Below are 27,120 nucleotides of genomic sequence, written 5' to 3'. Positions count from 1 at the left end.
ACTCTTCATATATAGGATGATATTTGCTGGTTTTGCATCATTTAGTTTCACTTTAGGAATTCCAGAGTCAGACTGCACATGTGTACATGCGTAAAAATTGAGTGACCTGCACATCTCTCTTTGCCCTCCCCATAACTAAACAAAAGGAGAACAAGTTATGCAAAAATCAGAGAAATCATGCACTTTTGTAGTTTATACCGTAAAGTAGCTAACCGGAGGATGCTGGACTCCAACTCTCCTCATTCCTGACCACTGGCCTTGCTGACAGGGGCTACTGGGAGTTGAAGTCCAACAACATCTATAGCACTACCCCCGTTTTACAGGCTGCAGAATCCTGGTCACCTCATCACAGAATCTTGGGATTTTTAAAAGGAAAAACACAAACAGTCCACCCATCCCTTAGCCAAGGGAACAGGCAGAGATGCTACAACGTTAACTCTCCAAAATAACTTTCAGGGCAGTGAAAGGAGCACCCTGCCTGTCACCTTCTGTACTTGCAAGGAAGGGGTCGGACCAGGAACCAATGAAAGCAAAAACTCTGAAGCAGGCAGGAACACTCTCCTTGGAAGCTGGCCCCTCAAGGCAAATCAGACACTGCCCCAGCAAGCTCAGCCTGCCCTCAGCCGGCCCCCTACCCGCTTGCCTCCTTCACTTACAACCAGTCCAGTGGATGACCTCCTCCTCCATAGACTCAGCAGGGAAGAAGATAGGGGAAAAGCAGAATCAGTGAGCTGGGCCTCTCCTGTGGTTTTGGCTCCGTCGACTAGGGACTCCCTGCCTTCCACCCCACCAGCCCCCAAGGCCCTCAGCCGCCGCGGTTACTGACCTCCAACTTCCCAGGAAAAAGGCTCTCGAATTTCTTTTGGAGGCTGAAGGTGAACGTGAGCCAGCCCATGTTGGAGGCCTCCCGGCCCTGCCAGAAATACACCACACACTGGAAGTCTTCCTCTGGCTGTTTTTCCTCCTCCTCTTCCTCCCCTTCCTCCTCCTCCATCACCTCCTCTCCCTCGGCGGCACCTTCAGGTCTTTTCTTCTTCTTCTCAGTCTCGTTCCCGCACTCCACGGGCACCCAGTACCTTTGAAGGTTAAAAAAAAAACAGAAAGAAAAAAGTTGCTCCTCCCTCTCCAGTAACACTAGAACTCCAGTGAAGCGCTCCCCTCCTACAGCTCCCGGCGGCTGGTTTTCAGAAGCAAACTGCTTCTGACTGTGGTGGCAGATCACAGCCATCACAGCTCATAGCCGCTGACAGCCTTATCCTCCATGAAATTGTCTAAAAGTCATCTGAGTTGGTGGCTATCACTGCCTCTTGTGGAATTCCACAGTTTATGTGTTACATGAAGAAGCCCTTTTCTTTTGTCTGTCCTGAATCTTCCAACATTCGGCTTCATTGGATGTCCACGAATTCTAGTGTCACGAGAAAAACTTTTTTCTGTTCACATTCTCCATGCCACGCATAATTTTATACACTCCTATCCTGTCGCTTCTGACTCGCCTTTTCTCAAAACTAAAAAGCCCCAAATGCTGCCATCTTTCCTCACAGAGGAGTCACTCCATCCCCTTGATCATCCCTGGTTGCCCTTTCCTGAACTTTTTCCAAGTGTACACTATCCTTCAACTTAGTTTGCTGGGCCCGTAACCCTTGTTGCTGTGTGTGTTTGTGTTGCTAAATTTGTTTAAAGCAGCACAACAGCAGCAGAGAGTAACAGCGGATGTTGAAACCTGAGTGTGCCAGCGTGTGTGTGCGTTTACCTAAGAAAGCAGGCTTTTACCCTGCATCAGGATCCCTGAGACTTGAGATTTAGTAAAATAAGAAAAGCTACTTTATTTATAGAAATACGTAGTACATAGAAAGGCATACCTAGTTCTAACTAAGTAAGTTGGAGGTGCAATGCCCAGCTGTGGGAGTTGACCTCATGGCTAGGAGAGAGAGAGCAGAGAGAAAGGTGTCTCCTCTCTCTTGGACAGTCAGAGAAGAGAAGAGAGGAATGGAAAGGGCGGAAGGAGGAGGGGCAGGTAAGCTTCCCTAAAGACGTAACAGTCTAGCGACAGAAGGAAGTCAATCAGAGCATCACAGGTAAAGGTAAACAAGCCTATCCATCTGGAGGACCCGAACTCTATCACCCTTCTGGAACATAAACGAACAAAACAGGAGTTGGTCTTGCCTCTCTTCCAACACTTTTTAATGCCACCGACAGCCTTGTCCTCCTTGCAATTGTCTGCTCTTCTTTTAAAGCCAAGGTAGTGGCCATAGCACTGCCTCTTGTGGGAGCAAACGATGATGCGCGGAGTGAAGAAGTACTTTCATTTATCTGTTGTCTTATGTTATGTTTTAAAATAGTACTTTTTTAAAAACATGGATTTTTTTAAAAAAATGTTTTTTCAAGTAAAAAGTTGGGGGCTGGAAGTATAAAAATTATTCAAACGTCACCATAAAAACCTGTAATGCAAACCAGTGTGTGGCGGCTTCTGTGGAAAAAAAGGCAGATTCCCAAGGATCATTAAGAACGGGGTTGAATATAAAACTGCCAATATCATAATGCTGCTATAGAAATCTGTGTTGTGACCATGCTTGGACAGTTCTGGCTGCCTCTCCTCAAAAAGGATACCGTAGAGCTGGAAAAAAGTGCAGAAAAGGGCAACCAAAAGTTACTCAACATGGGAGGCAGCTGGCTTAGAACACTGGCTTAGAAGATGCCTCAATGCTGGGAATCACTGCTGAAGGCAGGCAGGCAGGCAGGGTGGTCCTTTAAAAAGGCACCTGTGCCTGTGTGCAGACCCACATGAGGAGATGCTGCTGCCATTTGACATTTGGGGAAGGGCCGCTTATGGAGCGATGGCTGCCAACTTGGATGCCTTTAAAAGGGAATTAAACAAATTCATGATGGATAAAGCTGTATCAGTGGCTACTAGCCACAATGGCTACGTTCCACCTCCACTGTTGGAGGGAGTATGCCTGTGAATGCCACTTTCTGGGAACTGCCAATGGGGAGAGTGCTCTTGCACTTAGGTCCTGCCTGTGAGCTTCCCATGGGCATCAGGTTGGCCACTGTGAGGATGCAGGCTTGATCCAGCAAGGCATCTCTTATGTTATTATGGTAGAGCACATGCTTTGAGTGCAGAAGGTCCCAGGTTCAATCCTCAGCATCTCCAGATAGGGCTGGGAGAGACCCGTGTGAAACCCTGGGAAGCTGCTGCCAGTCAGTGTGCACATTACTGACTTAGATGGACCAATGGTCTGACTCAGTGTTAAGCCAGCTTCCTATTTTTTTTCCCATCCTAGGTTCAAGGGAGGCTCTCTTATTCCATCCAAACCTCTACACTGGATTGGTTTGGATGGAGGAGGCAAATCAAGAGGAGAATCCCTGTGTTTACCGGCACAGGAAGACGTAGCAATCTTGGGTGTGGAAATGCCCAAATTCCTCCTCGGGCAGGCGGGCGAACTTCTTGCCTTCCAGGACAAAACCTTCCATGCCATCCAGGTCTTCGTTCCATTCCTCCATAAGCTGCTCTGCCTGCCCCAACACAGAGAGACAGAAAGATGCACACAGCGGTCACAGCAGCAATGTGGCCAAACTTGAATGAATGAATCATTTATTACGGTCACAGACTAAAAGACTAAAATCAGTATAAAAAGCCACAAACATTAAAATACAAATAAAACACAACTGCTGAAATTTACTACACACCAGATGAATACAAATTAAGTAGTTTCTTAGACTGGCAGCATTTTTTCTTAATTTGGATTGTGATAAAAAAAACTTTGCAACACTTTTGGAAACAGAAGATGACACATCGCTTAAACAGATCAATACCAAATTTGCAGAAATACTCCTAGGCAAAGCAGTTAATAGAGGGAAAATTAGCTTCTTTCTGCATTCACTGTACTAATTACAGGACAGTAGAACATGTTCAACAGATTCTGTTACACCAGCTCCGCAAAGACATGTCCGTTCAATGACTGGGATCTTATTAAATCGGCCTTTCAACAGTGCCGATGGCAACACACTAAAGCAGGCAAGAGTAAATGTTCTCCTGTACTTTGGAATGTGGCTGAACTTTAAGATGCAATCTCCCTTCAAGTGAGAGATGAGAGGTTTCAAGGCCCACAGACAAAGTGGTTCCTCCATAACCCTAAAGCCAGCACACTAAAAGGAACTTTATTCCAAGAGAAAAGCTGGCATCATTGAATGTTGTTAAATGTCTTTGGACTCTCATTACTGAGGAGCACCAGCAGAATTGTCTGGATTCTATAGATAAACTCGTACAGGGACCAACTCATCCACCAGTATGCACAAAAGGTGCAAAAATCAGGATCCCAAGAATCTCAATGTTTATTTTAAAAAGCAAGACTCTAGACCTCATGGTTGTATGGATAAACGTGAAGCTTGGTGGTGTGTAAGCGAGTGTTTTTGGGGGAGGGTCTTCAGTAACTTGCAGAATATAATTACTATTATTTAAAAATATTTCTATGCTACTTTGCTGGACAAAGCCTGACCAAAGTGGCTTACAGCTACAATTATTAAAAAAAATCAGGATTGTATCCAGCTAGTTATGTTCAGAGTAGACCCATTGAGTTGTACTCAACTTTTACTCAGAGTAGATCCATCCAAGTTAATGGCCATGACTAACGTAGGCCCATGAATTTAAATGGGCCTACTCTGAGTAAAAATCAATTGAAGACAATCCATTGAAATCAATGAACCCAAGTTAGTAGTGTCTATAAACGTCAATAGGTCTACTCTGAGTAGGACTAGGATTGCAGACACTCCTCAACATGAAAAACACACCCCAAAGGAATAAAAAATAATTCAAATCCTCCATAACATAATCCACTCCAATCTCAATTCAGCAAATGAGACAAAAATTACTCAAATTGAAACCAACAAGTCTTGAAGATTGACTGTAGTTTTACTGGGAGGGAGTTTCAAAGCTGTGGGCCCACCAGGGAAAAGGCCCTGTCTCTCGGGGGAGGAGGACCACTTGCCAAAGTAGCAGAAACATTTGGTTCACATGAGACAAGTTTGCAGAAAAAAGCTCCGTTGAGCCACCCCCTCCCTCCGAGACCTACCTCGCTTAGCGGCATGGGGGGCTGACGCGGCAGAAAAAGGGCTGTCAGATCAGCCTTCATCTGATCCTTTTCCTTAGCATCTTTCTGCACTTTCCCCGAGAGCCCGCCGGTCTGCTGGACTGCCTCTGCGTTGCGGGTGTAATCCACCTTCAACACGTCATCCCAGTTCTTGAATTTGGATTTGAAGACCTGGAGGGGAAGGGAAAGGTGTCAACACCAGAAACTCCAGCCTACTGAGAGGTCCACCACCACAGAGCCCGGTGGATTGCTCACTGTTGCTCTGACCCACTCTAAACAAAGCATTTGGCCTCAACAGAACAGGCACCGCACATAGCGAGATCAGCCTTTTATTCATCTTCAGCATCTATTAAATGTTCAAGGCGGCTTACAGCCAAAGCAACACAATGCCTGCATTTACAAAGCCATAAAGACTAGACTGCTGTAATGCACTCTACATGGGGCTCTTCAAGGTGGTTCAGAAGCTGCAACTGGTGCAGAATGGCTGCAGGTGGGCACTATTGGCCTGGCATATATTACACCAGTTCTTAAAAACCTCCACTGGCTGCTGCTGTGCTTTTGAGCCTGGTTCAAGGGGCTTACTGTTGCCATATAAAGCCGTAAACAGCTGGTCATATAAAACCCCAAATATCTGAAGGAGCGCCTCCTCCCATATGGGTATTTTAAATGAAATTCTGGTAGGTCCCCGTTTATTGAATTCCTTCCCTGGCGAGCTGCATCCGTCTTCCGCATTGTCGACTTGCAGGAGGAATTTAAAAACATTCCTGATTTACCCAGGCATTTGGTGGCTGAAAGAGACTGTTCCCGGCAGCACAGAGATCAGTAGCTGAGAGAATGTTTTTAGCTGTTGTTAGAATGATACACTATGGTCATACTACCCTGAACATGTCCAATCATGGAAGCTAAGCAGGGTCAGGCCTGGTTAGCACTTGGATGGGAGACCGCCTGGGAATACCGGGTGCCGTAGGCTGAGAGGAAGGCAATGGAAAACCACCTCTGAATACCTCTTACCATGAGAACCCTATGAATATATCCAAAAAGGATTCATAGGGTTGCCGTAAGTTGCAATCGACTTGAAAGCATGTAACAACAACAAGAATGATATGTGGATGCCTGTGTTTGTAGACCATGCAGAAGACCAACTGTGTAGTTTTACAGAAAGACAGTGTGGAAATGACACTTATAGGGTTAAACTCCATTCAGGACTGCCAAGGTCGGCACAACAGATGTGGCTAGCAAGGGCAGAGGAGTGTATATATTCTTGGAGAAACCGAAAGTTAAGTGTGGGGGATGTTTAGCAGTAGTCAGGAGAAGCTGGAGTGTGTGTTTAATGCTTGTTTAATTAAGTCAGTAAAGACTCTTAAAATCTTCAAACGTCTGTGTCTATCACTTCAACTGATTACCTGGGACAGGTCGGTACCGGGTACAACCGGGTGCTGGGCGCGCTACATTTCACAGGACTACAGTGCTGCCCTGGGATCCTTTGGGAGGAAAATGGAAATGGACTGCCTTCAAGTCGATCCCGACTTATGGCAACCCTTGAGTAGGGTTTTTGTGGTAAGTGGCATTCAGAGGTGCTTTCACCATTGCCTTCCTCCGAGGCTGAGAGGCAGTGACTGGCCCAAGGTCACCCAGTGAGCTTCGTGGCTGTGTGGAGATTTGAACCCTGGTCTCCCAGGTCCTAGTCCAACACTCTAACCGTTACACCACTGGGAGGAAGATTGGGATATAAATGGAATAACTACCACTATAAATCAATAGCTATCCCTCCACCTACTCACCTGGCACTCTGTGCCCTCTAGGTTGCGTATCACCATCGCGTGTTTGGGGCGGTGCAGCATGCCACAGAGCTCCTGGCCCAGCTTGAGAGCAGCGGCTCGCACCAGACGAGGAGACTTCCGGCCAATCCAGATGAACAAGTCTGACCAGCAGTCCAGGATGTAGACCGACTTGGTGTCCAGCAGACTCTGCAGCTACAGAAGGGGAGGCAAGAGACAGGGGGTCTGGCCGTAGTCGACTGCTTGAGTCCCCTTCCAGTGGCTCCTTGGGGCATGAAGCCGGAGTTGTCAAAAGGGCCAGTCTGAACTGCATGCATTTGGAAACATGTTGTGCCCATTTCAAAGTTGGGGGGGGGAAGACCTCCGCCCACGCGCCTGGGGTACCAATTTGGCCCATGAGGTCATTTAGGAACCAAGGAAGCTGCCTTATAAGCCAGACTCACTGGTCCATCTAGTTCAGAATTGCCTACACAGACTGGCAGGTCCTCTACAGGGTTCTAGACAGCGAATCTCTCCCATTCCTACCTGGAGGTGCTGGGGACTGAACCTGGGACCTTCTGCATGCAAGGCAGAAGCTCCAACACCAAGCTACGTCCCTTCCCCCATTCTCCCCAAATGACATCCACCTGCCCCACTCCTGACATTGCATCTTACATCAGGTGCAACAGGGAATGAAATGGCCCCAAAGGAAGAATTGGGAGCTTAAAATAAGCTCCCGGTTGTTCCTTTGCAAATGAGGCTCGCCGACATCGCTGATCAGCTGTTAGGCACCAGCAACAAGCCCCATCAGAAACTCCCTAGGGCAACCGAGGAGGCACAGGGCTCTGTGAGCACTGCCAAATCAGCTGATCGGGGGTGCCTGCAAAGCCTTGCCACCAATCAGCTGATTGTCAGCACTTGCAAAGCGCTGCGTCTTTGCCCACAGCGGTTCCATTTCAAACCACAAGGCAAAGGAAAACAGGTCACTTGACGTAACCATGGCATCAGCTGATTGGCAAAGCTGGCCTGTGGAGGTGGGAGATAATGATATGACCCACTGGCTGGATCTAGTTCCCCAACTCTGAGCTAAGCCAACATCCTGTCTTCTGCAGTGGCCAGCCAGTTGGTGTTGGAAGCCCACAATCATGACATGAGCTCAATAACTTGTGTTTCCCAGTCACTGGTATTCAGAGGTAGACTGTCTTTGCCCATGGAGGCCTCATTTAGCAACCATAGCTGACATCAGCCTCCTCCATTGATCTGTCTAATCACTTTAAACTGACCTAAGGCGGCACCATAATCACATCACATCAGGGCCAGCTGGAGATTTTTTGCTGCCCAGGGCAAAGGACAAGATGCCACTCTCACATTTCCATGTGCAGAAGCTGACCAGAGTAGGAGCAGCTGATTCTCATTTCAACACCGACAACAGGACAGCATCTTTCACCCCATTCAATGACAGCAGGGTAGCTTACAACACTCCCAACATGCCTCAGCACCTGCTTTGTTCTACCTAACGGTAGGGCTGGGCCTGCATCTTCTGAAAATAGTAAAGTACACTGAGGATGGCTTTGGAAAAAAGAGGATTAGACAAATTTAGGGAGGATAAGGCTATCATCAGAAGAGGCTGGTCTATTTGGGCAGAAGGGGCACTGCCCCACCAACCTCAGCTAGCCCCCACTAGCCTGCCTTCTTATTTACAACCAGTCCAGGGGATCAGCAGCAGCATCACTATTTATTTGTATGCCACCTTTCCATAACAATTTATGCACAAGGCAGCTCACAACATGAACAGAAAAAAAAAGTTACACAATTCACTGTAAGAAATAAATTCAAACGGTCAATAAGTTAACAACTTATTAACTTATGGCCTTGGCTGTCAGCTCCCTCCTCCTTGCTCTCAGTGTTGCCCTTGTAGAACGTAGCAGGGAGGAGGCTGGAGGGCAAAAGTAGAATTAGCTGTCGCCGCCTGTCATTGGCTCTGGCTCTGCCTACTGTTGGGCTCCCAGACTTCCGCCCTACCAGCCCCAACATGCGCCAGCCACCAGTGGCTATCGTCAGTGTTTTACTTCCACTGTCAGAGGCAGCACACCTCTGAATACCACTTGACGGAAACCGAAGGAAGGGGAAGTGCTGGTGCGCCCAGGTCCTGCTTGTGGGCTTCCCACAGGCATCTAGTTGGCTGCTGTGAGATCCAGCAGGACTCTTATCATGTTGTGAAGGATGGCGATCTTAAGGAGGCCTTCCTATGAAGCAGGCAGGAGGACCTTGTTGTAGTCCAGCAACATCTGGAGGGCAACTCCCATCTTTATTTATTTATTAAATTTACGTCCCTCCCGTCCTCCGAGAAGGAGCCCAGGGAGGCAAACAAAAACACTTAAAAGCACTTCAAAATATCTTAAAGGCAAAAAACACCTTTAAAACATATTAAATGTCTTTTAAAAACATATTACAACCAAACGTCTTAAAAACATATTTAAAGAACAAGTTTAAAAACATCTTAAAAAGAAATTCCAACACAGATGCAGACTGGGATAAGGTCTCTACCTAAAAGGCTTTTTGAAAGAGGAAGGTCTTCAGAAGGCACCGAAAAGATAACAGAAATGGCATCTGTCTAATATTTAAAGTATCCCTAACCACTGGCCATGCTGGCTGATTGGACTGGTAAGAGCCAAGGAGCCCAACAACATCTGGAGGACCACAGGTCCCCCATCCCTGCTATGAAGGTTCCTAGGACAGATAAGAGCCTCTCCATCCCACCACACACCCACACCCACACAATGTCCTACCAGTCTCATATCTGGTAGCAGATCCACCTTTGGCCTCTTCTTATGTTCCACAGAGAGCTTGTAGTTGATCTGGGGAAGCTCCAGGTAGCCCAAACCCAAACCAACCTGCATGGGAAGAACAGGAGAACCGACATAGGTGTTAGCTGGAAAAGGGAAGCAATGAAAAGCTTACCTGGTCAGGAACTACCATAGAGCACGAGAAAGAGAGGCATGTTTGTTTCAAACTGCAGTTAGAAACAAAATCACTTCGCTGTTCGATTACTAGACCAAAATTCACAAAGAAAACCACCTGTTGATTTTAAAAACCACACCCAAAAGAGGGCAGGGAGAGACAGACGTTGAAAGCAAAAGAACCTTCAACAAAACATCACTGCAACCCACGGTTAGAGGTGCTATATGAGAAACTGATACAGTATAATCTAAACTGAATGAGCTTAGATTTAATTAGAATTAAAAATTTGTCTCACTTCTTGGGCTGTGTGGAGGCAATCAATGCAGCATCCAAGGTAACATTCTTTAAATGTAAATGGACTGCCTTCAAGTCGATTCTGACTTATGGAGACCCCATGAATAAGGTTTTCAAGAGGCTGAGAGGCAATGACTGGCCCAAGGCCACCCACTTCATGGCTATGTGGGGATTCGAACCCTGGTCTCCCAGGTCGCAGTCCAGCACCTTAACCACTACACCACACTGGCTCCTAACATTCTTTAGGAGGATGAACTTCACATCTAGGCTGGCTCTTCTTTTTTCTAAACATACTGAAATGTGGATTTGAAGTATTCCCCCAAAGAATCCTAAGAACTGTACTTTGTTAAGGGTGCTGAAAGTTGTTAGGTGACCCCTCACAGAGCTACAATTCCCAGCACCCTTAACAAACTACACAGGATTTTTTTTGGGGGGGGAGGAAGCCATGACTGTTAAAGTGGTAGAAGAGTGCTTTACAAAGATGGTGAGGATATGACCTGATGTCTGTATTTGTACTGGCTTTGAAATTATTTTTATACATGTTTCTGCTGTTGATGTTTTTCTAGTGTTATTTGCTTTGAGATGTTTCATGAGAAGCAACTGACAAATGAAAATAAATAAATAACTAAAGGAGCAAACCAACTTGAGCTTGGGCTGGGCGGAGTTGGATGTTTATTTATTTATTGGATTTATTAGTCGCCCATCTGGGAGGATATCCAACCACTTTGTGGATGTGGCGGACCCCTGGCTGAGCTCAGTCGCAGTGCCGCTGGGGGTTCACCGGGGCGTTCCGGGCCATGGCGGGGGACTTAGCTGGCATCCAAGTCCCCCTCGGACTGCTCCTCCAGGTCCCAATCCGCACAAGAATCCCGCCGACAAAAAGGTTGGCGGAGGAAAACTATTCCACTGGCACTCTATGGGGACAGCTTACTTCCTGGTAGGGCTATTTGTGGGAGCTGGCTCTTCCCTTCTGGGTCCCATGTGCAGCTCCTGACAAAGCCTGGGTTCAGCTGGGCCGGCGGCTCCCGAGCAGCAAGTGGATGCCTTGGAGCTTCCCACCGGCTCCTTCTCTGCCCCCTCCCTCCTGCCAGCTACCCTCGACTTGGATTGCTCTGTAAATCCCTAACCTTGCCCGCTGAGCAAGTCGGAACAGTAACCTGTCTCAGGACATCCTTCTCCACTGATGGAGGATATTTGATCTAACGCAGTGATCAATTCCCAAATGCCATCAGTCTCCATCTCTCCACCGCCCCACCTCCACTTCACCTTGTACAGCTTGGGTCTGGGGGCCTTGAAATCATCTGGGACATTGATCTTGATCTCTTCTGGCTGCCCCCCAAGGATCTCCCAAAACTCCGGCGTCTCCTGCGTGTGGCTCAGCAGTAGGATCTCCGCTTTACCCTTCCGTTCATTTTTATTGATCTTCTCTGCAAAGAGCCTAGCAGGACAGAACACAGCCGGTGGCAAATTCAGGGAAGCACAAAAAGAAGCCCCGTGTCAGAGCACCTGCTTTGCACGCAGAAGGCTTCAGGCTCAATTGCTATTCATTATTTTTATTATTTATTAAATTTCTATCCCGCTCTTTCTCCCAACAGGAGAGGGTGGCAAACAAAGCAAGGAAATAATAGTTTGAAAAATAAAACAAACAAAAACCTCTTTAAAACATTTAAAAACAGTTGCATAGCCTCACAGCTAATCATCTCAAGGTTTCCAGGAACCATCAATTGCCTGGGTGAACGGGAATGTTTTTAAATTCCTCCTGAATGTTAATAACAAGGGACACAGACACACCTCACTGAGTTGGGGCGGTGGGATTCCACAAAAAAGGGAACCACCACAGAGAAGGCCCTGCCTACTGGGTTAGATGGACCAATGGTCTGCTTTAACGTAATGCAGGGAGGGAGAAGCTTCGGGTCATCCAGATGCTCTTGGAACTCCAACTGCCATCAGCCTCAGCCAGCATGGCTGATGGTCAGGGATAATGGGAGTTGTAGTCCAACAACATTCAGTCCCTGGTATAATGCAACTGCATGTGTTCAGAGATCACAGAATCATAGAGTTGGAACGGGCCTATAAGGCCATTGAATCCAACCCCCTGCTCAATGCAGGAATCCAGCTTAAAGCATGCCCAACAGGTGGCTGTCCAGCTGCCCCTTGAATGAATTCCAGTGATGGAGAGCCCACCACCTGCCTAGCTCATTGGTTCCATCGTCGTACCGCTCTAACAGATAGGAAGTTTTTCCTGATGTCCAGTCGAAATCTGGCTTCTTGTAACTTGAGCCCATTATTCCGTGTCTTGCACTCTGGGACGATCGAGAAGAGATCCCGGCCCTCCTCTGGGTGGCAACCGTTCAAGTGCTTGAAGAGTGCTAGCATATCTCCCCGTTATATGCCAATTCTAAGGAAATGCTCACAAGAACTGGTGATGGGCTCACTTCACATCCTTTGGGGGCAGTTAGCAGGAGTGGGGAACCTTTGGCCCTCTAGATGCTGCTCTCCTGGCTAATCCACTGATTAAGTCTGAGCTCTGCTTGCCAATGCTTTGCAAAAACTCTCCTAGCAGTTTGAGACAGGCTTCCCCCAACTTGGCAGCCTTGCAGTAATATAACTTCCATCCAGTAGCGGCTGGTGGCTCCACAGCAGCAGGGCTTCCGCACCTTGGACAGCTCCTTGAAAGTTTGGATTAAAAGCTGGAGCGGATTCCACTGCCCCACTGACATGGAGCCACGAGCCGCCACGGATCCTCAGTATCTCCCCTTAAAATGGATCAGTCAGCAGTTGATGAGAAAGGCCTCTCTCTTTCGTAGAGAATAGAGGAGGGTCTTTCTTGCCACCTGTTTCCTTTTAGCTCACGGGTGGGGAACCCTGCGGCCCTTTGGATGTTGTTGAATGACAACAGCCATCGCCCCTGACCATTGGCCAGGCTGGGCTAAAGCTGTTGGGAAACTGGAGTCCAACGAATCTGGAGGGTCAGAGGGTTCTCCATCCCTGAGCTAAAAAGGAACAGGTTGCAGGCGACAGGAAAGGCTGGAAATCCTGAACAGCTGTCCCCATTCAGAGCAGGCAGTCCTTTGCTCTCTGTATGATCAATGGCTACAAGCCACGATGGCTATGCCTCCACTGTTGGAAGCAGCCTGCCTCTGACCATCAGGTTGCTGCTTTCGCTGGATTGCACCTGGGCAAAGCGTAGACTCTGCCATTGATTCCACTGCTCCCATCACCCCTGTCCGCTGACCACACTGGGTAGGCCTGATGGGAGCTGGAGTTTCAACAGCATCTGGAGGGCCGCAGGTTCCCCATCCTGGATTTAAGAAGATGCCTTACTAGTCTGCACTACACCCCCAAATCTACATGTTTGCAACCCTGAAAACAGAATATTCCAAGCTCTGTTAGGGGAGGGGGTGGAAAGGGCGAGATGCAGAAATGATATTGGTACAATCAGTGTCAACCAAATCAGGAATGAGAAAGGAGATGGCAGTAGCAGTATCAATAAAGGCAACCACCCCGAGCTCAAAATCGACTGACAAGTACAGATCAACCACAACAGTCTCCTTGTTTCAGGGTTACCTGGCTTTGGTGGTCCCACTCAGAGTGGCCTGGCCCCCTCTCCAGATGTAGATCTCAAGGCCGTGGTCCAACAGGAAGACAAACCTAGAAAAGGCCCAGAATAGTGGTGAATTGAAGATATATATATATGTATAGAAACAGAGAAATGCAAGAGGGATCTCTTTCAGAAGCTAGGAGTTGCTATGGTTCTTGCTTGAAATCAGCAGAGGGGATCCTCTGGCCCTCCAGAAGTTTTGGAGCTCCAACTTCCACCAGCCTCAGCCAGCAGGGCCAGTGGTTACATTTGAGTCCAACACCATCTAGAGGGCAACAGAAGTTCCCCAGCCCTGCTTTAAATCTATAGGCTTTCAACAACTGCAAAGTGTTTTGGCTTCCAAGATTTTTTTCTCTGTAAGGCAGAGGCCCACAGCTGTGGGATGTGATGTTCCTAGACACTGACCTAGGACAGTGATCCCATTGCTGTGCACCAAGGCCCTGATCCCATTAGAACTCAGGCCGAATTATTCGATCCAAGAATTTGCTTGCTCTGGGATTACATTTCCAAAGAGGGGACCTAGATGGGCCCATCCAGATTTGCTGCTAGGTCTTGAGAGTGAGCACTCAGACATGACACCTGCCACCTGCATCCTAGAAGGATATAGTCCTAGAAGGGTGTACTACCTGCATCCCATAAAACAAGATTTTAAGGTGTTTGTCCTTTGTTTGCTGCCCTAGGCTCCTTTTGGGAGGCAGGATGGAAATTTAATCCTCCTCTTCCTCCTGAAATGGTACCATCCTAGAAGCCTGTGCCACTCATTCCTTTGCAGTATGAAGGATCAGCCTTTTAAGTGTTGTCTACACTCTACATCCTTCTCTTAGCTGAGGAGGGACAATTTTAGGAGGGATAACCTGTGGACCTCTAGATGTTGCTGGACTACAACTCCCATCATCCCTGACCACTAGCTATGCTGGCTGGGACTGTTGAAAGTCCAACAATAACTGGAGGGCCACAGGTTCCTCCACCCTGGTTTAGATGATCACGTTTCCAAAGAGAACCGCCCTGAATATTTACCGAGGGTCCAGAGAAGCTGCCTTCAGAGGTGCTGGTTCCAGTTTTATGTTCTTCTTTCCATAAACGCGATAAAGCCTACATTTAAATTGGGGGTTAGAGGGGGAGAAAAAAAAATTAGGTGACAAAGGAAAACATAAATCTATCAGTGGGTAGGGTGGCAAGAAGATCTTGTGAGTTTTGCAACTCCTGACAAATCTTCTCCTCTTCTTTAAAAGAAGAAGGTATTCAAAATGGTGGCCGCAGGGAAGGAAGTGGATAGATAAAAAGAGACTGCTGTAGGCTGGAAAATTTAGTGCTTTGGAGGTCTTTTATCATAGAATTTGGATGCTAGAAGGGCATCTAGGTGTGGGAAGGTAGGGAAGCAGAAATTAAGAAAGAGGGGAAGAAGAGCAGGGAGTCAAAACCACAAGGGCCTCTGAGTTACCTTCCAAAAAAAAAAATAATAGTTTCCCAAAATTACAAGTGAACCTTTGAGGAGGCACCAGGATTGAGCCAACTCAGAAGCAAACCCTTTGACCTGAAAGTTCCATCCAGTACTCCCCACTGCTTTGAGGGTACCAGGAAAAACAAAGCACTCTGTTGGGGGATCAGAAGCATCCTCTCTCCACATGCTCCAAAAGACAAAGGAAAAGAAGGTTTGGAGGCTGGATCCTGGATCAAAAACATGTTTTATATGCGGCCCTGAAAAGGGACCCCATCATCTTTTATTACCTGGTGATGTAGTGAGTGTCCTCCACTGTGTAGAAGCCACTGGCTGTTCCACCCTCGATGTAGGAGATCTCGTGATCGAATACCTGCAAGGAGTCAGTTTTTAAAAGTTGAAAGCAATATGAAAGCAATAACTTTTAGGTTAAGAACCCTGGGCTGGTTGTAGATTATCAGTGGCTATTTTCCTGCTGGCTGGCTTAAACCTGTGCTTCAAAATAGTTTACTTAATTTTAATGATCGCTTCGCTTGGACTCAGATCTTTTTAACTAACATTTGACATTACGGCATTTTATTCAATAGTTTTATTTATACCCTGGAAGGGCTTTTTAATATTTAATATTATGATTTAACATTTAAATAAAAGATTACCATTATTTGAAACAACGCTATGTTCTTATGTATGAAACAACGTTATGGTCCTAGGCTATGGTCTGAAGGCGCAGAAGGCCAGCTCTCTGCTGAAGCTAAGCAGGGTGAAGTGTGGTCAGTACCTGCATGGGAGGCCACCTGGGAACCATATGTAAGCCGCCTTGGGTTTCTATCATGGAAAGAAAGGTGGGGTATAAATGTAATAAATAAATAAATAAATAATGTTTTGGATTAAAAAGACTCTTCTTTCCACAAAATTTGCAGGTTTCATGCCAGATTTTCATTTTTTTAAAGAGAAATATACCCCACTGTTCCTCCATCATGGAACTCAGGGAGGCATACATATGGCTCCCAATGGGTCTCCCATCCAGGCACTGACCAGACACAGACCTCCTTAGCTTCCCAAAGGTGCTGGCCTCATGTGCCTTTAGACCATACCCTGGAAACTGCAGGAGCTCTGCCATGGCAGCACCCAGGGCAAAACCAGGCCAGCATTTCTAAGTTCTGCTGGTGGCCAACAGCTTGTGGAGAGGAGGCCTGTTCAGGAAGGCGCTTACAAATACCCACAGTCTATTACACAACGGTCTCAAGACCTTGCTATATTTGAACACATGTTCTATAAATGCCAATCTTGTGTGGATACCTATTTAGACCTCTGGAGGGCTGATATCAACTTATATGTTTCATTTTATGTAAGAGTACCGATAATTATTGTGTTCTTAATGTGAGCTTACAGTTTTTTCCTCATTGTGTTGTGTTTCCCCCCCCCTTTTCCCTTAATTCTTTTTTCATCTTTGTTAAATTTGTTATTTTTAAAAAAATAATTTTAAAAAAGGTGCTTACCTGGCTGAACTCATCGCTCTCATCTCCCATCTCCTCCCGGATGGTGCGGCACTCGGCTCCCAGGTAGTTGCGCAAGTTGACAGCGTGGATGGCTGCACAGGCTTTCTTGTCGAGCGAGGCCTCCTGGCCAATCCAGTAGTAGATCTCCCAGCTCAAGGAGCCGTTATCATCTAGGAATGTCTGGGAAGGAGCAGATTTCACAGTTGGACCAAAGGGCCAACATGGAAAGGAATTCCCCCCTATCCCCAGCTCAGATTGGTTACTAAGGTCTGTATGGAGGCACTAAACCGGGCACAGAGATGAGAACCTAAGAACATAAGAACAGCCTGCTGGATCAGGCCAGTGGCCCATCTAGTCCAGCATCCTGTTCTCACAGTGGCCAGCCAGGTGCCTGGGGGAAGCCCGCAAGCAGGACCCGAGTGCAAGAACACTCTCCCCTCCTGTGGCTTCCGGCAACTGGTTTTCAGAAACATACTGCCTCTGACTATGATGGCAGAGCACAGCCATCATGGCTAGAAGCCACCGCTAGCTTATCCACTGTGAATTGGTCTAATCTTCTTTTAAAGCCATCCAAGTTGGTGGCCATATCACGGCCTCTTGTGGGAGCAAATTCCACAGTTTAACTATGCGCTGCATGAAGAAGCCCTTCCTTTTGTCTGTCCTGAATCTTCCAGCATTCAGCTTCATTGGATGTCCACGAGTTCTAGTGTCATGAGAGAGAAAAAACTTTTCCCTATCCACTTTCTCCATGTCATGCATAATTTCGTACACTTCTATCATGTCGCCTTGGACTTGCCTTTTTTCTAAACGTAAGAGCCCCAAATGCTGCAACCTTTCCTCATAAGGGAGTCGCTCCATCCCCTTGATCATTCTGGTTGCCCTTTTCTGAACCTTTTCCAACTCTATAATATGCTTTTTGACGTGAGAGTCTCAACTTTTTCTACCTCTGTGGCAGGAATGAGGCACCAGTGGCCCTCCAGTTGTTGTCAGAACCCCAACTCCCATCAGCCCCAGCCAACATGGCCAGGGATCAGGGATGATGGGAACTGTAGTCCAGCAAGATCTGGAAGGCCACAGGTGCCCCATCCTTGCTATGCGGTGTGGTGTAGGGGATAGACTGTCAGACTTAGGAGATCACTAAGCAAGTAAGCCTCTCTCAGTCCAGCCTACCTTGCAAGGTTATTGTGAGGATAAAAACCAAGACTTGTTAAGAGAATAGGGCTGTACAATTACCAAAATGTTCCCTCACCTTCAGCACAATGTAGCAGTCAGCCTCATAGAACTTCCCATGAAAGGTCTCATCCACCAGTGTGGGCACGAAGTTCTCAATCTGCCAGATGGTGGCGCCGGGAAGTTGTCCCACATCCTCCGTAAAGAACTCTGAGTAGTTGAGCTGAGGCTTCTCCAAGCTCTGGTCCCAGCGACGGGTCTTCAGATCTGTGTATTTTGGATCTCCATTCTCCTGAGGAGGAAAGGGGGGGGGAGAGAGTGTAAGGGATCCTGATGTTGAAATGTAAGAAGAGTAAGGGACCCTAGTAGTGAAAAGAAAGAAGAGTTAGGGATCCTAGTAGTGAAAAAAGGAAGAGTAAGGGATCCTAGTCAGTGTCTTCAGCAGCTTACACTTTAGGATGCCAGTTCCCTGCACAGCTCCAATTACAAAGACCCACTGATGCACAGGAATGACCCAAGCACTGTCTTCTCACATGTGATTTCCTACCTCCATCTTTTTGTTCTTCTCTTGTGCCACGTCTGACATCCCTTTCAGCACCTGTTTCGCCTGATCATCCTGCGCCGAGTCTTTGCGCCTCCGCAGGCGCATCTTTCGTGCCATGGGATCCTTTGGGCTGCTCCCTAGGAACAGAAGGGAGAGAGGGAGACAGTTTTAGGGGGTGGAAGCACATACGAGTGGAGCTTAATATGTTTAACCAACCTGTCAGTTAAAAATCTCCAAGAAGGTTGACAAATATATAAGAAATCATATAGAAAGCAACGGACTAGATTTTTTAAAAGGTCACCCAGCATAAACTAAAATTAGTAGCAACACTAAAATCAGAGTAGACAAATCTGCGTACACTTGTTCTAGATTGGGAAAGTGGAGAAATTGATGCATGAGACTGGAATGTGACATTTTCAGAGAAAGGTTATGAGGTGAGGTGGAATCTCTTTGCAACATTAGGTTTAATTCAAGCTCTATCATTAACACGTTCCTGGACTAAAGAGTTTGTGGTCCTCCAGTGACTAGAGAAGAACAAAATTTATTGGGGGGGGGGGAGTACATTCTGGCACTTTAAAGAATAAATCTAACCATACTTGTTTTCTCTTGAAAAAGGAACACCACCCAAATACTGCTGTTTTGTGTAAAATATGAAAACTAGAATGCTAACTTAAAAAACAACACACAAACTGTACAAAACCAAAACAGGAGCTAGATGGACAGAACAGTAACAGGCATCCAAAGAAGACTTTCTCTGTGTGTGTCTGTGTGTGTGCGTGCGTACTCTTTACCCTTTATTTCCAACAAATCTCAAGTTACTGCTTTCCAAGTTAATCTGAAATCTGTTCCTCTAACCACCATCCCCAAAATTACTGGACCGGTAATACACAAACTGCATGCTATCAGACACAAATTCAATCATTTAAAAGCATCCTCCAAGTAAGGACTCTGCCTGCTGCAACCGTACATGATCCACTGCTTCATCTACTTCCAAATTATGTGACCAAAAGGAGGTTGCCTGTTTTGTTCTCTGTACAAGTTACTGCTCAGGGCTGGCCTGTTTCCAAACAGAAGGCTTGCCCAGGGTAGTAACTCATGCAGGAAACATGGGGCGCTGTATTTGGAGATGCCCATTCTCACTCTTTACATCAGGGGTGAGGAACCTCCAACCCACAGGCCAGGCTTTCCCATTTGGGCCGTGAGGCCATTTTGGCAAGCCACGCCCACCTGCCCTACACCTGACATCATATAGGTAAAGGAGGGATTTGGTCCCAAAACCCCTGCACAGCTTCCAAGGCGCTTCCAAGAAGCAGTTGGTTTTCGTGAGCCTTTGAAAGGCTGCACAAAGCAGGAACGTAGCGCTAAGCAGGACTGCCCTCCCCCCACATTGGGGGATGTGAAGGGAGGGTGATTCTGCTTGGTCCAGGTGTGCGAGAGAGCTTCCTATGGAGAACTCTCTCCTGTACCCAAGCTTGCTCAGTTTGGCTGCGCTTTCAAAGCAAGTAGCAGGCAGCAAGACGCTGCTACAAGCAATTTTATTCCTTCGTTTCAGCAGCTGTTTCACGTTAGGTGATTGACAGATAGGCAGCTCCACCCACCTGTCAAATTTGGATCCTAGTAAGGATCTGGCTGGTACAGCCAAAAAAGGTTCCCCACTCCTCATTTACATGCTCTTAAAAAAAAAGATAAAACATCTGAGACAGAAAACTGAAATGGGCTTCCAAGTGTTAGAACTGAATCAGCGATCGGATTTGGGGAAACAGTTATAGGAAATGCAGCAGTTTAAGATTTGCTAGGAAGGTCAAGGCAGGGAAATCACTCACATAGGATAACTCGAATGGTCAGTATCCAGCTCACCTGCTCCAGCCGCTGCTACCGTTGCAGGGGATGCACCAGCCAGCCGCAGCTGGTTCTGCAGAGAGAAGTCAATGTTGTACCACTCAGAGGTCCTGTCCACAGGCTTGGGGGGCATCACCAAGTTGGGGTTCTCACGGACATCCAGGATCTGCAAGAGGGGCGGTGAATATTCACAGTCAGAGACAGGGGCAAAAAAAGCTACTGAAGTGGACGGCGGCTACGGGAACAAGAATCATAACAAGCCACAACTGCACCAAATATTTAAAGCACTATTATCCCACTTTAAGCACCGTGGCTCCCCCAAAGAATCCTTGGAACTGTAGCTTGTTAAGGTTGCCTAGAGGTGTTAGGGGAGACCCCTCCCAGGGCTACAAGTCCCAGAGTGGTTTAACAGTCAGTTCCACTTCCCAGGGAACTCTGGGAACTGTAGCCCTGGGAGGGGAAGAGGGGTCTCACCTCGGACCTGGGAACTGTAGCCCTGGGAGGGGAAGAGGGGTCTCACCTCGATGTCCGTCAGGAAGTGCACAGCCTCGGGTAAAGTGACCAAGCGGTTCTTGTTCAGAAGCAGCTTCCTGAGCTTGACGCACCTGCGGAGAGAGAAGAGAAGCGGACCGTCTTCCTCTGTACCTGTTTAGTCAGTAGCAGAAGGGGCGCAGCGCAGGGGCAGAGCATTTGCTTTGCACACAGACGGCTCCGGGTTCAATCCCTGGCATCTGAAAGCAAGGCTAGGAGAGCAAACCTCTGCCTCAAACCCTGGAAAGTCACCAGCCAGCCCGCCCCCCCCCCCACCAACAGGGCTCTGCTTATGTTCTTATGACCATCCCCTTCCTACGTCTAGATCTCCATTCAATGTCTAGATTCCTCCACTTAGACAATCTACAGGGGATTAGAGAAATCCATGAAGGACAGGATGATCAGTGGCTACTAACCACGATGGCTATATGTCCTACCTCCACCATCAGAGGTGGTATGCCCTCTAAATACCAGTTGCTGGAAATCACAAGTGGGGAACGTGCTGTTGCACTCAGGTCCTGCTTGGGGGCTTCCCATCGGGGCCTCTGGTCGGCCCCTGTGAGGACAGCATGCTGGACTAGATGGGCCAGTGGCCTGATCCAGCAGGCTCTTATGTTAAGCTTTTGTTTTTTTTAAATGTTTTTAATGTTGTTTTGTTTTAATGTAGTCTTTTTTTATGATGTTTTAAAGTGTTTTTAGCGCTTCTGTTTGCTGCCCTGGGCTCCTGCTGGGAGGAAGGGCGGGATAGAAATAAATAAATGTTTGTACCTGCACAGACTTTCTGGAATGAGTTCTAGATTGTTGTTTGCAGCCATGAATTCTTCCAGGCAGGCCAGCTTGCCAATACCTGAAGGGATGCCGTCGAAATCCAGCTTGTTGGAGTTCAGGTAGAGCTTCTTCAGTTTGGTCAGCTTACAGATGGCCGACTGAGGAAGAGAAAAAGCGGCACGTGGGGAAAAAACCAATCAAGCAGATGAAAGAGATCCGTTCATTTGTTTGCTCATACTTTTTTTGTTTGAAATGCTGGTTTTCTGCAAGGTTTATTTACTTATTTATAAAAGCATTTATAAACCGCCTTCTCGCAAAACATCGGGGAAGCATACAGCAACCTAAAAACCAGGGCTGTGAAGTTGGTACGCCAGACCTTCGACTCCGACTCCTCTATTTTTCTACTGTCCGACTCCGACTCCTTCATAAATGGCAAATGTATATTAATTAGTAATAACAAATTTACTGTAGTAAAATGGTAGCACAAGGCATTTCAGCACCACCGTGTGAATCCAGAGCTTGGAAAAGTTACTTTTTTGAACTACAACTCCCACAAGCTCAATCCCTGGGGATGATGGGAGTTGTAGTTTAAAAAAGTAACTTTTCCAAGCTCTGGATTCACGTGGTGGTGATAAAATGCCTTGTGCTACCATTTTACTACAGTAAATTTGTTATTACTAGTTAATATACATTTGCCATTTATGAAGGAGTTGGAATCGGAGTCAGAGTCAGAGTCTGGGTCAGTACATTTCTACCGACTCCGACTTCACCCAAAATTGCTCCTGACTCCGACTCCACAGCCCTGCTAAAAATGTTTAAAAACAATACAAAACCATCATTAAAAATGACTGGCTACTCAAGAGACATTTGAAGCAATTGCATAGGTCTGTTGACATAAAAAAGTCTTCAAGGGACACCAACAAGGCAAAAGTGAGGATGCCTGCCGAATCTCTGCTGGAAAAGCGTTCCACAGCACAGGACCAGTGACACAAAATGCCTGATTTCTAGCTGAGGACAGCCGGGCCTCTGTAACACAGGGTTACTGAGGTTGTGTCCAGAAACTGAGTGGTCACTGACAGGCAGATAAATCTTAATTCAACACTGGCAACTTAACAATGTCCATCTTCACCACACCCAATGCCAGCAGGCTACTTAAGGGAGTACAGGCCAGGCCATGTGGTGCGCGCACCCACCTCCGTTTTTCAATGGAAGGATATGGTCAGAAGGAATAGCCAGGGTGCTGCCCCTAGCTGCCCTCTAACATTAGCTGCCTGAGATTGCAGTTGCCTCATTCTGCCAAATGTGAACCGCCCAGAGAGCTTCGGCTATGGGGCGGTATATAAATGTAATAAAATAAATAAATAAAATAAATGGTAGGGCCGGCCCTGGCTGTGCCCAAAACATATCAAATGAACAAGAGTGACACAAACATAACGTCCTGCAACATCTAAGCAGCATCCTCCAGTTTCATCCTGTCTTGCCACCGTCCCTTATAGGATCCAGCATCAGATCGGAACGTGAGAGAAAAGGAACAGGTGAAAAACGCCACCTACCGGCAGAGAAGTGAGCTGGTTCCGGGACAGATTAAGCGTTTCCAGCTGGGACCACTGGTCGATGCAGAGGGACAGCTCTGAGATCTGGTTGCTGCTCATGTTGAGGCGCCGTAAGCTGGCCAGGGTGTAGAGGCACTCGGGGACGCGGGTCAGGTCATTGCAGGAGAGATCCACGTCTGAGCACAGCACAAATAGAAGGAGAGAGAGAGTTGAGAGGTAGAAGGAGGTAGGGTTTACATGGGTGGGCTCTGGTTGCATTACAGGTGGACAGCAGGATCTGGAGCAGCCTTTCCCCAACCTGTTGCCCTCTAGTTGTTGCTGGACTTCAAATCCCATCAACCCCAGCCAGCGCTCAAGGATGGTGGGAGTTGTAGTCTGGCAAGTTCTGGAGGGCGCCAGGTTGGGATAGACAGTGCTGAGCTACTGCTGATTTGGTATGAGACAGCTTCCTATATTCCTGTTTGAATTACCCCTTTATTCAGAACCATGAGGACTAGAATCTTGCTTTATTTTTAAGGGAAGGCCATAGCTCAGTGGGGTTTTTTTTTAAAAAAATGTTTGTTTATTCTTATTTTTTAAGTTTCAAAAACTCCCAGTTTGTACAGAACAATACAATCAGCATAACGAAGCCTGACCCCAAACCCCCAGTAAGTAAGGAATGTGTCTTTCAGTGTCAATGAATCCATTCAGAAGGATCAAGGTCCAATCCTCAGCATCTCAAAGTTCGGCTGTCTAGACAAAGGCTCCCGTCTAAAACCCTAAAGAGCTGCTTCCAGTCAGTGTAGGCAATACTCAGCTTGATGATTCAGCTTTCTTCTTAACCAAAACCATTTTTAGGCTGCCCTACTATACCCACTTACCGGGGAGTAAGCCCCAATGAACTCAATGGGACTTGCATCTGAGTAGACATGGTTAAGATTAAGTTGTTAACTTTACATACATAAGGTTGGATCCCCAGGAACAGAACAATCCTATGTATGTCTACTCGGAAGTAACCCTACTGAGTTTGATGGGACTGGCTTCCAGGTAATTGTCCATAAGACTGCAAGCCTAGGTTCGATGAACTTAGTTCCCTTTTATTACAATGGGGCCCGAGTCAAGTCATGACTAACTTGTTCACTACCTACCCTTTGGAATTCACCCCCTTAAATTTTAGGCAGCCGCCATCTCTGTTATCTTTTCAGCACCTACTGAAGACTTTCCTCTTTCAACAAGCCTTTTAAGTAGAGTTCTTATCCCAGTCTGTTTTGGAACTGCTTGCTAAGATGTTTTTAAAGATTTTTTAAAAAAAGATGTTTAAGATGTTCTAAGCACTTTGTGCCTTGGGCTCCTTCTGGGAGAAAGGGTGGGATAAGAATCTAACAAATAAATAGTTAAATAAAATATTTCAATTAGAACCGAGTTACACTGAGTGAATCCAACCCATTGTTTCTCCTTAGGTGAGATGCAGTCTAGAACACAAGAGAGCCTATCAATTTAATCAAAGATCATAAAAGAAAGGAATCAAGATAATAAAATTAAAGCATGCTTGGGTGCACATTGAAAAGAATTCAGGAATGTATATATCACTTTAGCAGTGCAATCCTAGGCATGCCTACTCAGAAGTAAATCCCACTGAATTCAATGGGACTTACTTCCAGGTAGGTACACATCGGATTGCAGCTCCCAGATTTTCCTGGCGTGGTGCTCAGTGCACAGAGTTGAGCCAATTCACCTTTTGTGGGATTACCTGCTAGATTCGACAAGCCTTCCAAGCTTGTAGGAAGGTTGCTCTGGGTGCGTTGTGTGTTCCTGAGGTGCAGTGTCTGCAGGGCCGTCATTGCTGGCAGTTGCCTTCCGTTCAAAAGAGTCCCGGAGGGCAGGGGGTTGGAGGGAGAAGAGGATAACAACAAGATGAGACTTATTGTATTTATGATTGCATTGATATCCCACCTTTCCTCCAAGGAGCTCAAGGTGGTCTACAAACATGGTTCTCCCTCCCCCCATTTTATTCTCACAACCCCGTTAGGTAGAGAGGCAGTGACTGGCCCAAGGTCACCAAGTGAGCTTCATGGCTGAGTGGAGATTTGAACCCTGGTCTCCCAGGCCCCAGTCTGACCATTTGTCAGATTCCCCATCCCTGCCTTACAGACCAAAATTTATTATGGCATAAGCTTTTGTGGACTACAGTCCATTTCCTCAAATGCAAAATGCAGTCTGTCATCAGGAATCGTATATATACTGGCTCAAGAGGCTGTGGAATCTCTCTTACAAGCCTTACAGGAAAGCCTAAAGAAGTACTTGTTGGGACTGCTAAGCAGGACGAAGGCCTTTGTATATCAGGACGAAGGCCTTTGTATATCAGATGGACTTGGGACAACAGTTGTGACATTCAACTGCATAATTCATTCTGCTTTGCTTTACTGCGTGGGAGGGGAAAAGAAAAGGCAGCCCCAACCCCAGCCTGGAAAATGGACACACTGCTCAGCCAGAGCTTTGCCTCCCCTGCACCCACACATACTTTCAAACTGTAACTTCTCAGCCATAAGGACTAGCACCTTTAGATTTTAAAAACAGAAAATGAAACTGGATTTCAAAATGCTGAAGTCGGCACTCATTAGCAGCACCTTTGCGTGCGCATGCGTGTGCACACACACACTATGAGCATGGCTACACCCAATGAGAGACTGCGGAATACCTGCTCTCTCTCTTTCCCCCTTGCTGCTTTACCTGAGTTGGGCATGCAAGAGAGGGTTATTATTTAGAATCAAGGTCTGCAGGTGCACCAGGCGCCTCATCTGGGGGGGAAGGCTGTCAAGCTTGTTGTCGCTCAAATCCAGGTAGAGCAGGTCTGTCAGGTTGATGAACAGCTGGTTGGGGATGTTGTCAATGCTGCAAGGATAAAGGAGGACGAGAAGGGAAGGACTGACACACCTTGTTTTAACCGCCAGGCAAGTTCTGCTTGTGAGCAGCCACAGATGAGAGATGTGAAGGTCAGGGGGATGGAGAGAGCCTTCATTTTTCCCTGGCCCTTCGCATCTCTACGGCAAACTCAAAATGCACACATATGAAGATCACACGGTCAGTTTTATCCCAGAGGAGAGAGGCAATTCGTAGACCAGGAGCGGGGAACCTCTGGCTCTCCAGATGTTGCAGCATTCCACCTCCCATCATTCCTGGGGCTGATGGGAGTTGTAGTCCAACAACATCTACATAACATGATGTTATTTGTTATTTTATTTAATTTTTGTAAATTGTATTGATTTCATTGTATTTTTGTTGTATTTTTATACCTGTGTTTATTTTTCTTTGTAAGCCGCCTTGAGGGCCTTTGGCCAAAAGGAGGGGTATAAATAAAATTTAATAATAATAATAATAATAATAATCTACAGGGCCAGAAATCCCCCACTCCTGTAGTAGACCATTCCCCAAAAAACAAACACCACATTGCTATCTTGCTGGCATTGGAAATACTGCCGGTGGCCGTGTCTCCAGAGCTACTGCACTTCCATCTTCAATTATTTCCCTCCTATGTTCGTTTTCGTTTTATGGGTATTAAAATAAAATTGATGCAAGCCACCTCTTTGAGCTTCATGGCTCAGTAGAGAGAAAGCCCAGTCATCTTAACATACATAAAACAGAACCCAGAAGATCAACCAGTATGTCAATGAACATTATTAATGACACCTGCCCCCGACAACTGAATCCGGAGTCTCTATTGTGCCTATGATAAAAACAGATCAATTGCATATATACAAGAACCTCTTCTGTATATTTCCTCAGCTTTTCCCAAGCTGGTGCTCTCTAGACGTTGCTGGACACCCAACTCTCATCAGCCCCAGCCAGCATGGCCAATGGTCAGGGATGGTGGGAACTTTAGTCCAGCAATGTCTGGAGGGCGCCAGGTGGAGGGGAAGGTCATCCTACCTGCCAGGAAAGGGTGTTGGGTTGTTGTTGTTGTTTGCAAGCATTGGAAACTAGGAGCTCAGACTGAAGACAGGCGTGGATTAGTAAAACCTGGGAAATGCTTAAGAAGTAAAGTTGCCAGCACATCAGAAATCCAGCATGAAATATACAGAAGTTCTAGGGGAGTCGAGTG

The 27,120-nt window shown here is 46.8% G+C and overlaps 1 protein-coding gene across 2 annotated transcripts in view; it reads right to left on the bottom strand.

The window, feature by feature from the left end:
• Positions 1 to 27,120, bottom strand: part of FLII (FLII actin remodeling protein) — a 52,187-nt gene that overhangs the window by 5,609 nt on the left and 19,458 nt on the right. For both annotated transcript variants that reach the window (XM_061599154.1, XM_061599153.1), the window contains exons 6-23: positions 25,752 to 25,913; positions 24,772 to 24,875; positions 23,043 to 23,218; positions 21,490 to 21,647; positions 20,711 to 20,795; positions 20,209 to 20,356; positions 18,355 to 18,488; positions 17,887 to 18,099; positions 16,638 to 16,817; positions 15,429 to 15,511; positions 14,718 to 14,792; positions 13,667 to 13,750; positions 11,366 to 11,537; positions 9,634 to 9,738; positions 6,869 to 7,060; positions 5,070 to 5,258; positions 3,374 to 3,513; positions 827 to 1,076 (exon numbers count right to left, since the gene is read on the bottom strand). In XM_061599154.1, coding sequence (XP_061455138.1) covers positions 827 to 1,076; positions 3,374 to 3,513; positions 5,070 to 5,258; positions 6,869 to 7,060; positions 9,634 to 9,738; positions 11,366 to 11,537; positions 13,667 to 13,750; positions 14,718 to 14,792; positions 15,429 to 15,511; positions 16,638 to 16,817; positions 17,887 to 18,099; positions 18,355 to 18,488; positions 20,209 to 20,356; positions 20,711 to 20,795; positions 21,490 to 21,647; positions 23,043 to 23,218; positions 24,772 to 24,875; positions 25,752 to 25,913 — 2,650 coding nt within the window. The remainder of the gene's footprint in view (positions 1 to 826; positions 1,077 to 3,373; positions 3,514 to 5,069; positions 5,259 to 6,868; positions 7,061 to 9,633; positions 9,739 to 11,365; positions 11,538 to 13,666; positions 13,751 to 14,717; positions 14,793 to 15,428; positions 15,512 to 16,637; positions 16,818 to 17,886; positions 18,100 to 18,354; positions 18,489 to 20,208; positions 20,357 to 20,710; positions 20,796 to 21,489; positions 21,648 to 23,042; positions 23,219 to 24,771; positions 24,876 to 25,751; positions 25,914 to 27,120) is intronic.

This window comes from Rhineura floridana, chromosome 17, assembly GCF_030035675.1.
Source record: "Rhineura floridana isolate rRhiFlo1 chromosome 17, rRhiFlo1.hap2, whole genome shotgun sequence".
NCBI lineage: Eukaryota > Metazoa > Chordata > Lepidosauria > Squamata > Rhineuridae > Rhineura > Rhineura floridana.
Note: the sequence above shows the minus strand (reverse complement) of the source record. Positions and strands in the feature narration are given on the sequence as shown.